Raw genomic sequence first — 16425 nt, 5'->3', positions numbered from 1 at the left:
CCCCGCTCCCCTCTCAGCGCCCCTCAAAATGGCGCCGCCGCCCCCCTCAAAATGGCGCCGCCCTCGCGGCCGCCGCCTGCCTCTTCCCGCCCTTTCCCGCACCACGTGACCACCGCCCCCCCACCCGCACCCGCAGCCCCTCTCCCCCGCCGCGCCTGCGCAGTGGCGGAGCGGGGCCGGGGGGGCGTGGCCGTCTGCCGGCGCGCGCGTGAGGACGTGGCGCTTTGCAGCCAATCAGCGCCCTCATCCCGCGCGGGGAGGCGGGGCCTCGGCGGGCGGGGGCGGGGCCGGGAAGAGAAGGCGGAGAGGAGGGCGGGGCGGGCGTGACGGACGGCGGGGCCGACCAATCGGCGCGCCGCGCGTGGCGGCGGCGGGGAAGGAGCGGCTGTCCGATTGGCCGGCGGCGGGGGGGGAAGGCCGAGCGGCGTGGCGCGGCGCCCACTTCCGGTCGGCGGAGCGGGAGGGGAGAGCGGGCGGCGGCGGCACCGGCGGGTAACGGCGGGGGGCGGGGGGGGAGGCTGAGGGGGTCTGGGGGGTCCCGGAGGGGCGGTCCCGGGCTGGTGGTCCCGGGCTGGTGGGGGGGCGGCGACGGGGCGGCGGGGGCCTGGTCACGGCCCCGGGGCCTGGTACCGGGCTTGGGGCCTGGCGTCGCCATGGCAACCGGGGGGGGGCGCTCGGTAACGGGGCGGGGGGGGTGCTCGGGGAGATCCCCCCGGTGCTGGTTTTGGGGCGAAATGAAAGGATTTGGGGTGAAATGAAAGGATTTAGGGGGTCGTGGGGGTCACCGGGCCCGCCCCGGGGCTTGCCGGGCCGCCCCGAGCCCTCCCCCCCCCCCCCCCCGTGGGGGCGGTACCGGCACCGGGGGGGCCTCGAGCCGCTGGGACCCCCCTCGGTCGGTCCGTCCGTCCTCGTGCCCCCTCTGTTTGCCTTGGCCGGCCTCGGGCCCGCCGCGGTCACCGGCAGAGGTCGGGGCCTTGGAAGGGGACCGGGGGGACGTGGCACCGGGGGGAAGGGCCCCGAGCCCCGGGGTGTTCGGTGTGACGGGGCCCCGCTCCGCACCCGTGGGTTCCCCGTGGGGTGAGGGGAGCGGTGTAGTGCTCCCTGGGGGAGTGGGGGGACACCGGGGTGGGCGTTAGGGACAGGTTCTGCACCCGGGGGGGGGGGGGTCGGGGGCTGGGATGGGCCCCCCAGGGATGTGGGCACGGCTCTGCTGGAGGTGAAGACGGGTTTTTGGGTGGTCCTTTGGGGACCCAGGAGTGCAGAGGCAGGAGCAGGGCGCGGGGATCTTCCGCTCTTGCCCTCCTGAGGCCCCACCTGGAGCCCTGCACCCAGGTCTGGCCCCCAGCACCAGGAGGATGTGGGGTTGTTGGAGGGGGTCCGGAGGGGGCCAGGAGGATGCTGCAGGGGCTGGAGCCCCTCTGCTGTGGGGCTGAGGGAGCTGGGGGTGCTCAGCCTGGAGAAGAGAAGGCTCCGGGGAGAGCTCCTTGCAGCTTTTCGGTACTTAAAGGGGGCTGATAAAAGGATGGGGAAGGGCTCTTTGCTTGGGTAGATAGCGATAGGACGAGGGGGAACGGTCTTAAACTGAAAGAGGGGAGATTTAGACTAGACATTAGGAAGAAGTTCTTCACTGTAAGGGCGGTGAGGCACCGGCACAGGCTGCCCAGGGAAGCTGTGGGTGCCCCATCCTTGGAAGCGTTCAAGGCCAGGCTGGCTGAGACCCTGAGCAACCTGATCTGGTGGGTGGCAGCCCTGCCCATGGCAGGAGTTGGATGCAGTTTGATAACCTTTAAGGTCCCGTCCAGCCCCAGCCATTCCGTGATTCTGCTGGGGCTCTTCCATGGCCCGGTGCTGCACTTTGGCCACACCAACCCCACGCAGCGCTACAGGCTGGGGGCAGAGAGGCTCAAAAGCTGTGCGGAGGAAAAGGACCTGGGGGTGCTGGTTGGTGACCTGTCCGTGAGCCGGCAGCGTGCCCAGGTGGCCAACGAGGCCAGCACCATCCTGGCTTGGATCAGGAATGGTGCGGCCAGCAGGGCCAGGGAGGCGATCGTCCCCCTGAGCTCTGCTCTGGTGAGGCCGCACCTCGAGTGCTGTGCTCAGCTTTGGGCCCCTCACTACCAGAAGGACATCGAGGCCCTGGAGCGTGTCCAGAGCAGGGCTGCGAAGCTGGGGAAGGGCCTGGGACACAGGTCCTGTGAGGAGCGGCTGAGGGAGCTGGGGGGGGTTGGTCTGGAGAAGAGGAGGTGCAAGAGAGACCACATTGCTCTCTGCAACTGCCTGAAAGGGAGGTGTGGGGAGCTGGGGGTCGGCCTCTTCTCACAGGTAACCAGTGACAGGACCAGAGGGAACGGCCTCAAGTTGCGCCAGGGGAGGTTCAGGTGGGAAACGAGGAGACATTTCTGCTCAGAAGGAGCAGTCAGGCGTTGGGACGGGTTGCCCAGGGAGCTGGTGGAGTCCCCGTCCCTGGGGGTGCTCAAGGAGAGGTTGGACGTGGTGCTTGGGGACGTGGTTTGGTGGTGACATTGGTGGGAGGGGGGTGGTTGGACCAGGTGATCCTGGAGGGCTTCTCCAGCCCTAATGACTCTAGGATTCCATGGCGCTCTTGCCCAGGGGCTCATCGGGCACCCCTAATTAGCTAACGAAGGCAGGGGAAGACCTGGGGGCTCTGTGCGGGGCGTTCCTTGGGTCTCACCCCATGGGGACACGGCTCTGTCCACGTGCTCAGCGTGTCCCCGTGAGCTCAGCCCCTTCTCCTCACACCTCGTGGCCGTGAGCACGGCTTCCCTGCGCCACGTGGCCGATCCCTCATCGCCGGGACAACCACGGGGCTGATCCCTCCTCCTCCTCCTCCTCCTCTTCCTCCTCCTCCGTGTACCAGGGGCTCGGTTCTGTCCCCTCAGAGCTGGGGCTGTGAGGACAGCCCTCGCTCTTGCCATTAATCGCGATGAGAAGGATCCGGGCACCACTTTTACCATTGATTACGCCAGAAAGGAGCCTGGGCAACCGTTCCCAGGACCGCCAAACCAGGACCAGCACCCCGGGGTGGCCGCGGGCCGCGGGCTGACCCCCGGCGCGACCCGCTGAGCGCCCCCCCCCCCCCCCTGCCCCGTGTCCCGCAGGCGCAGCGGTCACCATGAGCATCCAGCAGCTCCTCCTGTGCCTGTCCCTCTGGGTGGCCTGCGTGTCGGCCAAGCCCACGGAGAAGAAGGACCGGGTGCACCACGAGGCGCAGCTCAGCGACAAGGTGCACGACGACGCCCAGAGCTTCGACTACGACCACGACGCCTTCCTGGGCGCCGACGAGGCCAAGACCTTCGACCAGCTGACGCCGGAGGAGAGCAAGGAGAGGCTGGGGTAAGGAAACCAACCCGAAAAAAAGCCTCCCCCGGAAAGGGGGACGTGGCGCCGTGGGGGGTGGGGGGGGGAAGGGGCAGCGGAGCCTCGTGCCCCACGGGGCAGCCCCGAAACGGCGGCGTGGTGGGAGCGCTCGTGGGGGTGCCGAGCCCTTCCTGCCAGCTCGCCTCGAGTCGCTGCGAGCACGTGCTGGTCCCTGCCCCAAAGCGCTCCCAAAAACACGCCCCGAGGTCGGAGGAAGCCCCCCAGGGCCCCCAAATTCCCCGTCCATAGCTGGCGCTGCATGGTGCGCGTGCCCAGCCGCCCCCCCCCCACCCCGGTTCACAAAAAGGGAGCGTTTCTTTCCAATTAACTCTAAAATTAACCTCGGTGCCGCGCCTCCCGCTGCCACCTGCCTCCGCCGCCGCAGCTGCCGGCGCAGTTGTTCCCGGTTGGCTCGGGAAGGCTCCGACCTCCCGAGCAGCCCCCCAGAATTACGCCTTTCCCATGTGGGGAGGCCCGGGGCCAACCACCCGCCCTGCTCGGGGTTGTTTTTTTTTTTTTGGGGGGGGCGGGGGGTTGGGAGTGGGGAATCGGCCCCGGGAGGAGGGGCAGGAACACGCTGGCTGCCCTCCCCCCCCCCCCCGGCTCTTGTTTTCCTAACCCCGGGGCTCGGCGCGGTGCCTCCGTGGCTGTGCGGAGTTATCTGCTGGAAGCGCTGCCAGCGGGGCCCGGCCCGGGGCACGGCTTCCACTGGGACGTCCTAACGGGGCCGCTCCGAGCCCCGCACAGAAAAAAAAAAAAAAGAAAAACCGTTCTGGTGTTTTCGCTCGGAGGCCAATCCGACACGTTTTCTCAGCCCCGGGGGGTGGGGGGGGGGTTCGGTTCTCTCGCTGTGAGCGCAGAATTAAGCAAATGAGCTTTTTTTCCCTCAGGCGCCCAGCCTCACGGCGTGCCGTTCTGTGCGGTGCTCCCCGAAACGCCACCGGGGCCGCAAACGGCCGCTCTCCCCCTTGCTTCTTTCCCTGAAGCCCCCCAGCATCAGCTGCGGGCACCCGGTGCGCGGTGCCGAAGCCCCGTTTTCGCGAAAAGCCTCCCCCTTTTCATGAAAACCCTCCCGATTTCCACGCCTCGCGCCCCAGGGGCCGCGAGGGTCGGGGCTGTGCCGCGCTCGCTCGGCTCCTTGAAGCCCCACGGCCGAGGGCGAGGAGCTGGAGGCGGCTTTGCGTGGAGGGACCGCGGCGTTGGGTGCTCCCCGGGTGCTCCCCGGGCGCTCCAGGCCCTGATTTCACCGCGGGTGCGCGAGGGATGGGTGTGGGCTGCCTGGCGGCCCCCCGAGGAGCCCCAAAATTCGGCTGGCGTTGTGGTGCCGCGGCCGGCGCTCGGGGACGCCGGTGCTCGGCGTGCTGCACGCGTCGGGGCGCCCTGCTGCGGCGCTGGGGACGGGGCCACGGCGCTGTCGTGCGGGTCTGGGGGCGGAGGAGTGGCACGGAGGGATTAATTCATCCCGCGTCGCATGTGCAGGGGGTGGGAGGTGAGCCGTGCCCGGCGTTCAACGCGGCCGTGGTGCCCCGGGTCCCTACAACGGCACACGGGACCGAGCCGGAAGGCTCCAGCAGGAGCAGGGAGCGCTCACAACGCTCTTCCCCTGTCCCTCTGCTCGCCTCGGGGTGTTGGGAGCAGGTGGCATCGCGGGGCTGGCTTTAAAAGCGAAGCCCCCGGGATGGGGGGAGGAGAAGAGCGCGAGGCGGGAGCTAAATGCGGGGCGATGACAGCGCCCGGCCCCGCTCCCACCTGCTGCTGCGCCGGGGCCCAGCGCCTCGCCGCATTCCTCGCGTGGCTGCCGGGGCTGTGCTCCCTCCCCGGGGGCTGCTTCACGTGGGGGGGAGCTCCCCTGGGAGCAGAACGTCCCCCCACGGCGTCCCTGGGGGCTGCTGGGGGGCCACGAGCTCGTGGATCCGCCCCAAAGATGGGGACTGGAACGCGCCGAGCGGCGGCGGGCACCTGCAGGGTGTCTTGTCCTCACAGCCACCACTAAAAACACAGTGGCACTGCCCCGCGGTTTGATGCCCCGCGGTTTGATGCCCCGCGGTTTGATGCCCCGCGGATCGCGAGGGCTGAGCCCCGTTTTGGGGTCTGGTGGCACAGAAGGTCAGGTCGGCGCTTCCCCCCCGCTCCGGTGGGACCGGAGCCTCGTTTCCCTTAACTTGTGCTGGATTTTTCTGCATTCCCTACAGAAAGATTGTAAGTAAAATAGATGAAGACAAAGACGGGTTTGTAACTGTGGAAGAGCTCAAAGACTGGATTAAGTTTGCACAAAAGCGCTGGATATACGAGGATGTAGAGCGGCAGTGGAAGGGGCACGACCTCAATGAGGACGGCCTCATTTCCTGGGAGGAGTATAAAAATGCCACCTACGGCTACATCCTAGGTAGGTCGCTGCGCTTGGGACCAAAGCGTCGCGGAGCCGGCACTTGAAACTTGCTGTTTTGTTTTGTAGAGTGATTGTAGATAAGATAGACACGGATAAGGATGGGTTTGTGACGGAGGGGGAGCTGAAAGCCTGGATTAAGAAGGCCCAGAAGAAGTACGTGTATGACAGTGTCGAACGCCAGTGGCAGGAGTTCGACTTGAACCAAGATGGATTTATCTCCTGGGATGAGTACAGAAACGTGACATATGGCACCTACCTCGGTAAGGGGCGAGGGGTCAAACCCGGTGGTGGTCCCCGGTCCATAAAGCAGAGGTCCCCCGACACGCAGCCCCAAAGCCCCCCGTGAGCCGAGCTCCTTCCCTCGGCCCCGCCGCGGGGCGACGGCGACGGAGCCCCGAACACCAAACCCAAAGGTGGAGCGCGGGCGCGTGGCGCGACCTCTGCTTTATCGATGCCCTTGGTTGTGAAACCTGGCGCCGCTCCTGGGGCCGGCTCCCCGGGCGCCCAAACCCTTCCTCGGCCCCATAAATTGGCGAGGATCTCTGCTGGCTCCCCAGCTCCAGGTTCTGCCCGCCCTCTGGCTTTTCTTGGGTCCTGGCCCACGGAGCTGGTGCGTTTGGGGGGAGCGGAGGCCCCGGGGCGCAGGGAGGAGCTGTGCTGGGGCTGGGCGCCGCGCGCCGGCGCTTCTCTGCCCCTCGTTCCCCTGCTCCGGAGCGCATACATATATGGCGTGGTGAGCCCCGGCGCGGAAGCACGAAATAAAGCTCAATTTGCTAAATATTTCCAAAGATAGTCAAATGCTCCGCGGGACGTATGGAGCGCGCTGCCTCGCTCCTCGGGCTAATCCATCTTCCCTCGAGCCGCTTCTGCTGAGGGAGCTGAGCCGCAAGAAGCCTCCGGCTCGCCCTGCTCTCAGCCATCCCCTCAGCTTCCCCTTTAGAGCTGAGGTGCCCCCCCGCAGCCCCTCTAGTTTTGGAAACCGGCCCCCCCACCACCACCAGAGTCAGCCTGTAGGGAGGGAGAGCTGTAAAAGGCTTTCACGCTGCTTTCTGAGCTCCCCACGAAGGGGTTTTAAGGGCTGCGGGCGTAGAAAACTTAAAAACAGTCCCAAAGAGACAAGGAGAGAAAGAAAGGAGCGCAGGGGCCGTGTACTCCCACTGCAGGGACGGCTTCTCCGCGGCACGGTTCTGCCCCCGTCCCCCATCTCCTACCAGAGGCCGTCCTCTCCTCCTCCTCCTCCTCCTCTCCTCCCCTGGCAGCAGCGGCCCTGGGAACGCCCGCACAGCGCTTGACGCGCGGCCAAGGCACGGCCGAGCCCTTAATCGCGTTAAGAGCGTCCCGCTCGCAGCGTGGGAGCCGCGCGCTGCGCCGCCCGCCCCTTGGCTGCCCGCGAGGAGCGCTGCTGCCGCCGGCAGCCCCCACCCGCGGCCCTGCGAGCCCGTCTCAAATCTTCCTTTCCTCGAGGAGAGCAGGACGGGTAGGGGACGGATCCCTGCCAGCTTAGTCTCGAGGCAGCAGGCTCTTGACAGCCCCTTAAAGCAAGGAGCAGCGCCTTTCGTTTGCTGCTCGGCACCGCCAGCTTCCCTCACCACCGCTGGCAGGTCCCGGAGCCTGAAGTGCTCGCGTTGCCCTTGTGTTTGGCCAACGGGGCGAGCTTCAGGCTTCCCCTTCTCCTCCTGCTGGGCCGTTCCTCAGCTCTGTGCCCCAAGCCTGCCTCGTACAACGCTTCCCTTGTGCCGTGGCCACTTCTCCCCCTTCTTCTTCGCCCCCTAAGTGGGTCAGAGCCTCACGAAGCAGCCCCCCCACGTGGCAGTGAGCTTCCCGAGGGGCCTGGTCATGGCACAAGAGCCCGTCCCGTCCCGGCTCGGGAGCGCTCCTCGGAGGCGAGCTTGGCTGGCCACGTTGCGCGCCGGAGCAGGGAACCTGAGGATTAGTTGTGCCTTGGGGGTGACTTGAAATAAAACCTCCCGCCGGCTATATTTAACGCCTGGCCGGCACCCCGGCTCGCACACAGCTTCCTAATCCCGGGCCTTTTGTCCGGGCTGTAAGCGGAGCCGCCAGCGAGCCTTTTTTTAGCCCGGGCCTGGCTCTCACCTCCTCTCAGCCTCCGATTCGGCTGCGTCGTCCTCTACCCATCCCCGCTACCGGGGGGCGGACGGACAGACGGGCGAAGCCAGCGCCCTGCGGCTCCACGTGCCCCCAGCACAGCTCCCCCCCCCTTTGCCCGTTTTCCTCCAGAAACACCCCAAAACCACGCTCCGTGGCGCACAGCATCCTCGCCGGGCCGCTTGCAGCTCCTCCTCCTCCTCCTCCTCCTCCTCCTCGCAGCATAGGTGCAGCTCGCGGGTGTCTGAGCGTGGTGGTTAATTAGCGTGGTGGTTAATTAACGCGGCGGGGTTGGCGAGCGGGGCCGGGCTCCCCGACGGAGCTGACCCGGCGCGGCCGCCTCTCCTCTCGTGCACCCAGACGACCCGGACCCCGACGACGGCTTCAACTACAAGCAGATGATGGTGCGGGACGAGCGGCGCTTCAAGATGGCCGACAAGGACGGCGACCTGACGGCCACCAAGGAGGAGTTCACCGCCTTCCTGCACCCCGAGGAGTACGACTACATGAAGGACATCGTGGTGCAGGTGGGCACGCCGCCCGCCCGCCCCGCGTGGCTGAGGGGGGCTCCCCGCTGACCGCGCTCGCTCCCTCTTGCAGGAGACCATGGAGGACATCGACAAGAACGGGGACGGCTTCATCGACCTGGAGGAGTACATCGGTGAGTGCGCGGGGGCCTGCTCCCCCCCCCCCCCCCCCGCCCCCGGCAGCTCGGTTACGTCCTGGGTTCAAGGCGAGCGTGCGGGGAGGCCGGGCAGGATCGCAGCGTGCCCCAGACAGAAGGGAACATCTGCTCCCGCTCGGTGCGGCCGCCAACTGCCGAGCCTCCGAGCCCAACAGCTGCCCTTCCGGCACCGATACCCGAAACGGGAGCTGCGGCGGGGGGGACGAGGGCGGCGAGAAGTGCACGACTCGAAAATAATGCCGGTGGGAGCGCCGCCCGCCCCGCCAGGCTCCTTGGAAGCGCCGCGTCGGGTTTTTGGGGTTGGGCGCGGTGAAATCGGCGGGGCTCACAGGCACCCCGTGCCTCGCAGGTGACATGTACAGCCACGACGGCGACACCGATGAGCCCGAGTGGGTGAAGACGGAGAGGGAGCAGTTTGTGGAGTTCCGGGACAAGAACCGCGACGGCAAAATGGACAAGGAGGAGACCAAGGACTGGATCCTGCCCTCGGACTACGACCACGCCGAGGCGGAAAGCGCGGCACCTCGTCTACGAGTCCGACCAGAACAAGGTGGGGCAGAATCTCCTCTCCCCGGCTTTTTGGGGTGCCCGGATACCCCCACGAGCATCGCCCCTACGTCCAGGCTGGGCACGCGGCGCTCAGCATCGCGGCTCGGGGCCGTGCACCACGGTGATGGCCCCGGGGAGCGCCGGCGGCACGCGGTGACCGGCGCTCGCCCCTCTGCTCTCTTGCAGGACGGGAAGCTCACCAAGGAGGAGATCGTGGAACAAGTACGACCTGTTCGTGGGGAGCCAGGCCACGGACTTCGGGGAGGCCTTGGTGCGGCACGACGAATTTTAAGACCTGTACAGAGAAACCCGTTTCTTAAATAATTTATTTTTACAGTTTCTGGATTATCATGAGAAACATTTTCGCTACTGAGACTGTTATTTCAGGCTATGAGGTGAACAACGAAATCTCTCTCCCGTCCTTTTTTTTTTTTTTTTTTTTTCCTTTTTTCCCCAAAGGAGTGGGGACTCGGTGTTCTGAAAACCGACCTCTCATTATGACACTTTGTGGTTTTTAGATTTACACTTTGTTTTATGGTCTAACGAGCTCTGTTTATTTTTGTATTGTTTTGGTTCCATGTGAAGTGAAGAACACGATCCCGAGAGCTAGCGGCAGAGCAGCGCTGAGGGTTTTACCCCCCGCCCTGCCTCCCTCTCCCCCCCCTTTGATTTTTGTACGTCCTTAGCTGCAGCCTTGGAAGGAGGAAAAGAAAACAAAAAGCGAAGCCCCGAGATGATAAAGCGAGCCCCAGAACAACGAACGCTGCCCCGAGGAGAGGAGGCGAAGGGCACCCCCGCGGCCCCCGGCTGCTCCCCCACGACTCCGGGCCCACCCTCGCCCTTCTCCGCTCCCCAGCGGGATCCGGCTCGGCCGAACAACCCCGGGACGGCGCCGCGTCCGCCCGCCCTCCTGGCGCGCCTTCAGAGCCCGCCGCCGCCGCTCCTAGTAAGGCAAGCGAGCGCGGGGCCGCTTCGGGCGCTGCTCCGGGCTCGGGGGAGGCCTCCGACCGCCTCCCCTGCACGCCCAGCGCCGCCTCCAAGTGCCTTCATCCCACCCGCGCGGGGCCGAGGACGGGGGGCAGCGTGAAGGGAAGCTCACAAAGCTCCGCCGTGTCCCCCCCCCGGAGCACCCGTCCTCCCCTCGCCACGGGCGCTGCAGCGGCTCAGCCCCGGGCTCCGAAGCGCGGCTGCTGCGCGGTTGCTGTATCGTGCTATCTCATGTAACCCTCTGAAGTAACACTTTTGATATAACTCGAAACCAGCCTTGGCCTGGAGGAAACTCGGGGGGGGGCGGGGGGGGCTCGGAGCCGCGCGTGCCTCCCCCTATCCCCCCCCCAGCACCGGGGACCCCCTGCGGAGTGGGACCTGGGCTCTGCGCGGCCGCGAGCGTCCGGCTGTCAATAAAACCGTTTCCATTCACCCGTCCTGGTGCTGGACCTGCTGTCGCTGCGCCGTGGGCACACCACGCTCTGCCCTCACCGCGGTACTGGGGGCGAGGGGGCTGCGTTCCCCCACCCCGTACCCTCTTACCATAACCGCCCCCTTTCCCCTGGCCCCATAGCGCGGGTGGGGCGTGGGGAGCGTGGGCTTTGCCGTGCTGCGGGGGCTGAGCCGCGGCTCTCGGATGCCTGGAACGGAGCCGCTGGGCACGGCGCGCGGCGCCTCTCTTAATTGGAAGACGCGGGAGCAGGGCACGGGGAGGGTCAGGGGGCGGTTGGGATGGGGCCGTGGTCATGCTCCTGCCCCATAGATAGGGGTTCTGTGTAGCAGCAGCCCCATAGATGGGGTCACAGTCGTGCTCCTGCCCCATAGATGAGGGCTCTGCCCCATGTCAGCCCTTGTGGATGGGGGCGCAGCACCCCTCCTGCCCCATGGAAGGGTGCTCAGCACTGCCCCCAGTGCCGTGGATGGGACCTCAGCACCACTCTTGCCCCACAGATGTGAGATGTGAGCTCTGTGTGACCCCAGCCCCAGAGATGGTGGTCTCAGACCCATGGATGGGGTTTCAACACCAATCCTGCCCTATAGATGGGGCTTGTTGTGCCCCACAGAAGGGGTCTCAGCCCCCCCACAGCCCCACGGCAGGGGGCAGAATCCCCACCTCCCTTCCTGCCCCCCGCTTGTGGGTCCCGGGCAGGACACTACTCCCCCATTGTGATCCCCCGCAGCGCCCCACGCTTGGCGTCCATCCCATCCAACACCCGTGGGGCCCAGCCCCACAGCGCCGTGGGGCCACCAAGGCGCAGACGGGCTCGGCTTTGCGGCGGCGTTTATGTCCCTACGTCCTAGGCTGGCCGGGGGTCCCGGCCACCACGGGGGTCCGGCCGGGTGCAGGTGGCTACTAGTTGGGGCTGACCTGGCTGGAGGACACCGAGGACACCTCGGTCCTCTGCGCCGAGCTGGAGATGTCCGAGTCGTCCGTCATGGGCTTCCCGCACACCGTCTCCATGATGCAGGCGCGGAACTGCGGGGACGGCAGCCGCTGGCTTTGGGGACCGGCCCCGGCCCGCATGGTGTCCCCATTCCAGTCCCCATAGGAATGTGGTGTCCCCATCCCTGTCCTCATGGGAGTGTGGTGTCCCCATCCCTGTCCCCGTGGAACGTGGTGTCCCCCATCCTTGGCCCCCTGGGGACATGGTGATCTCCATCGCTGGCCCCAGTGGACGTGGTGTCTCCATCCCTTTTCCCATGGTGTCCCCCATCCCTGTCCCCATGAGATGTGGTGTCCCCATCCCTGTCCCCATGGAACGTGGTGTCTTCTCCATCCTTGGCCCCATGGAAGGTGGTGTCCCCATCCCTGTCCCCATGGGAGTGTGGTGTCCCCATCTCTGTCCCAATGAGATATGGTGTCCCCATCCCTGTCCCCATAGGAACATGGGGTGCCTGCCATCCTTGGCCCTATAGGAACATGGTGTCCTCCATCCTTGGCCACCTGGGGACATGGTGATCCCCATCCCTGTCCCCATGAAATGTGGTGTCCCCATCCCTGTCCCCATGGAACAAGGTGTCCCCCATCCCTCTCATCATGGGAACCTGAGTTCCCCCATCCCTGTCCCAATGGAACTTGGGGTCCCCCCTTCCTGTTCCCACTTTTATGTGGTGTCCCCATCCTCCTGAAAATGTGGTGTCCCCATTTCTGTCCCCACAGGAAAGCGGTGACCCCCATCCCTGTCTCCATGGAATGTGGTGTCCCCATCCCTGTCCCCATGAGACATGGGCTCCCCATCCCCGTCCAAATGGGAACGTGGTGTCCCCCCATCTCTGTCCTCAGAGGAGCATGGTGACGTCCATCCCTGTCCTCATGGGAACATGGTGTCCCCTATTCTTGTCCCCACAGGAGCATACTGATGTCTATCCCTGTCCCCATGGAATATGATGTCCCCATCCCTGCTCCCATGAAATGTAGGGTCCCCATCCCCATCTCAATGAAATGTGGTGTCCCCCAGCCCCCAGCCCTCTCCTTATGGGAACTTCGGGTCCCCCATCCCTGCCCCCATAGGAATGTGGTGTCCCCATCTTCCTGGAAACGTGGTGACCCCCATCCCTATCCCAATGGCAACGTGGTGACCCCAATCCCTGTCCCAATGGAACATGGTGACCCCCATCCCCATCCCAATGGGAACACGGTGACCCCCATCCCTGTCCCAGTGGGAATGCGGTGACCCCCATCCTTGTCCCCATCCCCGTTCCTGGGCCTGTTCCCATCCCCTGCCCACGTCCTCGGGTGTCCTGGTGTCCCTGCCCCCTGGATGTCCCCAGCCCAATGCCACCCTCACTCCCTGGGGGTCCCCGTCCCAGCCCGTGCCCCCCGTGTGCCGGGCGCCACCTGTTTGTTCATGAAGCAGTAGATGATGGGGTTTTAGACGCAGGCGCTCTTGGAGAAGAAGGCAAGGATGGTGACCAGGCGCAGGTCGAGGCCGTGGTCCCCGGTTGTTCACCATGTACATGGCGAGGGCGGCGTAGGGCACGTAGCAGAGGACGAGAAGGAGCCGACCATCACCACCACCATGCGCGACACCTCCGCTCCGCGCCTTCTGCGTCGTGGCAGTACTCCTTGCTGCTGCGCGGCCACCTGCGCCCTGGGGGGCGCACCCCCTGGGTGCTGCTTGCCTGTCCCCCGTCCCCATCTCACACATGTCCCGTTCCTGTCCCCATCCCCACCCCCTGCCCTCCTCCCCAGCCCTGCGTCCCTGTGTTATTCCATCCTACCAGCCCTTCCTCCCTCCTTCCTTCCAACGCCCCATCCCTCCAGCCCTCATCTCCCCATCTCCCCTTCTTCCCTCTCCCCATCCCATCCCATCCCATCCCCATCCTCTTCCCCACCCCCATCCTCATCTCCCCCCTCCCCATCGTCCCCCCCAGCCCCTGCCCTTGCACACGCGCGTGCCGCCCGCACTCACGGCCCGCAGGCGCTCACGCAGCTGTGAGTAGGAGAAGATGATGAGGGAGAGGGGCACGACGAAGCAGAAGATGAAGAGGAACCAGTGTGTAGTACTCGCTGCGGTACTTGGTGCCCACCGTGTACCAGTCGGGCCGCACGAGCACTGCAGGCCCTCGGGCAGGTACCTGCGGGGAGGCGGTGCGGCTCCATGGCACCGTGTGGCACCCCATGGCATCCCCATGGCACCCATGGCACCCTATTGAGCCCCACAGCATCCCCAGCATCCCCACGGCACCCTGCAGTACACCCATGATACCCCTTGACACCACACAGCACCCTGTGTAACCCCATGGCACTCCACGGCACCGCACCGTACCCCATGGTGCCTCATGGCACTGCCGTGTGGCCTGGCACCCTCATGGCATCATGAAGAGCACCCTCATGGGACCCCCACAGGACACCCCACAGCACCTGCATGGCATCCCCATGGGACCTTGCATGGCACCCCACGGCACCCTAAGATACCACATGACACCCCACGGCATCCCATGGCACCCGATGGCACTGCACGGCTCCCCCTGACACCCCACAGCACCCCAAGTCACCCCAAGATATCCCAAGACACCCCATGGCACCTGATGGCACCCAATGGCACCCGATGGCACCCCAAGACACCTGATGGCACCTCATGGCACCCCATGACCCAATGACACCCTACGACACCCAATAGCATGCCAAGACACCTCATGACACCTGATGGCACCCGATGACACCCCAAGACACCCCATGACACCTAATGGCACCCCATGACACCCAATGGCACCCCAAGACACCCCATGACACCTGATGGAACCCAATGGCACCCGATGACACCCCAAGACACCCCATGACACCTAATGGCACTCAATGGCACCCCAAGACACCTGATGACACCTGATGGCACCCGATGGCACCCAATGGCACCACCCCATCCCATCCCATCCCATCCCATCCCATCCCATCCCATCCTATCCCATCCCATCCTGTCCCACCCCGCCCTGTGCTGTGGCACCGACCTGCTCCACCCGAAGAAGGGTGGCAAGCCGACGCCGATGCCGATGGCCCAGGTGGCCACCACCACCATCAGCGCGTGCTTGGAGCTGAAGCGGAAGTTGCCGAAGGGCTTGCAGATGACGATGTAGCGCTCGAAGGCCAGGAAGGCCAGGGACCAGCCTGTCACCAGCCCTGCGGCACAGGCGGCAGCATCAGCGTGGCGGCCCCGCTGGCCCCGCGCCGCGCCGCGCCGCCCCTACCTCCGGTGGTGCCCACGAAGGCCTCGAGGGCGCAGACGTGCTTCCCAAAGACGAAGTAGCCCTGCGAGCTGGCCACGAAGACGATGAAGACGCTGAAGATGCAGGAGACGAAGCCGCTGAAGGAGATGTTGACCAGGATGTAGTTGAGCGGCTGCCGCAGCTTCTTGTAGCGGCACGGTGACCAGCAGCACCACCGTGTTGAGCGGCGTGCCCACCGCGAAGACGAAGCCATGAAGGCCGTCTGCAGGTAGAAGGCCCAGGGGGCGCGATGTGGTACTGGGGCCCATCCCACGGCCCCGGCGCCGAGCCGTTGGTGAACAGGTAGAATTCCTCCTCCGACATGCTGGCGGTGGCCGGGGTGTGGTGGGGGGGCTGGCGGTGGCCCCCGGCACGGCCCTCATATAGCCCCGTGGCCCCAAGCCGCTTAGAGGCTCAGGGGGGGATCAGGGCCCTCATCCCCCCAAACTTGGGGATTAGGGGCGCTAAGCCCCCGCGCTCAGCCTAATCGCCGCGCTAAGCAGATTGAGGAGCCCCCCCCCCCACCACCACTGGGCGGGGGGGGTCAGGTGAGGGGGGGTGCCCATGGGACCCCCGGCTGGGATGCGCTGTGGGGCTGGGGAGGGAGCAGGGGGAGGAGGAGGAGGCACCGGGACCCCCCCATGTCACCCCCACTTGTGTCACCCCCATACTTGTGTCACCCCCCCCCACCCATGTCACCCCCACCTGTATCACCCCCTACTCGTGTCACCCCCCCCCCATACTTGTGCCACCCCCCCCATATTACCCCATGAAATTCCCCCTCCGCAACATCCCCCCGCGTCACCCCTTACTTGTGTCACCCTCCTACCCGCATTGTCCCCCCCCATGTCACCCCTCCCCCCCATATCACCCCCCACCCGGGTCACCCCCCCACCCGTCACCCCCTTATTTGTGTCACCCTCCCACCCACATCACCCCCCACCCATCACCCCCCCACCCAAGTTACCCCCCCACAGAATTCCCCCCATGACACCCCCCCATACCACCCCCACCCGTGTCACCCCCAACCCCTGTAACCCCCACATTACCCCCCCAAAACGCTCCCCACCCATGTAAGCCCCCAACATCCCCCCAGCGTCACCCCCTTTGTGCCCCCCCATGTCCCATCCCCCCCGTTTCCCCCCCCCCCCCCGTGTCACCCCCCTGCCCCTCCTCCTTGTGGGGGGGTTGCATTTTGGGGTCACGTTCTGGGGCTGCAATTTTGGGGTCGCATTCTGGGGTTGCATGTTGGGGGGGGGCGTTTTGGTGTTGCATTTTGTGGGGGGTACATCCAGGGTTGTAGTTTCAGGGCTGGTTTTTTTGGGGGGGCGCATTATTGGGACTGCATCCTGGGGCTGTTTATTTGGGGCCGGATTTTGGGGCATTTTTTGAGGAGGGGTGGCTGTTTCTTGGGGGCTGCATTTTGGGGCTGTTTTTTGGGGGGTTGGTTTTTGAGGCTGCATTTTGGGGGACATCCTGGGGCCGCATTTGTGAACTGTTTTTTTGGGCACCGCATTTCGTTTTTTTTTAGGGTGGAGTCCACATTTCGGGGCTGTTTTTTGGGGGGCTGCAGTGTTGGGGTTGTTATTTTGGGGGGGCTGAATTTTGGGGCTGGTTTTTTGGGTCT

The 16425-nt window shown here is 65.6% G+C and overlaps 2 protein-coding genes across 2 annotated transcripts; one reads left to right on the top strand and one right to left on the bottom strand.

Annotated features, from left to right (window-relative positions):
* Positions 1-408: 408 nt before the first annotated feature.
* Positions 409-9842, top strand: CALU (calumenin). Its single transcript, XM_040545226.1, is given in 9 exon segments — positions 409-492; positions 3120-3354; positions 5571-5764; positions 8234-8400; positions 8474-8534; positions 8908-9074; positions 9076-9108; positions 9294-9326; positions 9328-9842. Coding segments are annotated over 8 exon segments (948 nt in total). The 5' UTR covers positions 409-492; positions 3120-3133; the 3' UTR covers positions 9400-9842.
* A 1381-nt stretch (positions 9843-11223) lies between these two features.
* On the bottom strand, positions 11224-15122 carry OPN1SW (opsin 1, short wave sensitive). Its single transcript, XM_040545210.1, is given in 12 exon segments — positions 11224-11571; positions 12934-13032; positions 13034-13087; positions 13090-13179; positions 13508-13591; positions 13593-13642; positions 13645-13673; positions 14544-14712; positions 14781-14952; positions 14954-15006; positions 15009-15041; positions 15044-15122. Coding segments are annotated over 12 exon segments (1035 nt in total). The 3' UTR covers positions 11224-11448.
* Positions 15123-16425: the final 1303 nt, after the last annotated feature.

The sequence above is a fragment of the Cygnus olor genome, chromosome 1, assembly GCF_009769625.2.
Source record: "Cygnus olor isolate bCygOlo1 chromosome 1, bCygOlo1.pri.v2, whole genome shotgun sequence".
Lineage (NCBI taxonomy): Eukaryota > Metazoa > Chordata > Aves > Anseriformes > Anatidae > Cygnus > Cygnus olor.
The sequence above is the reverse complement of the archived record's forward strand: the minus strand, read 5'-3'. Positions and strand labels throughout refer to the sequence as shown.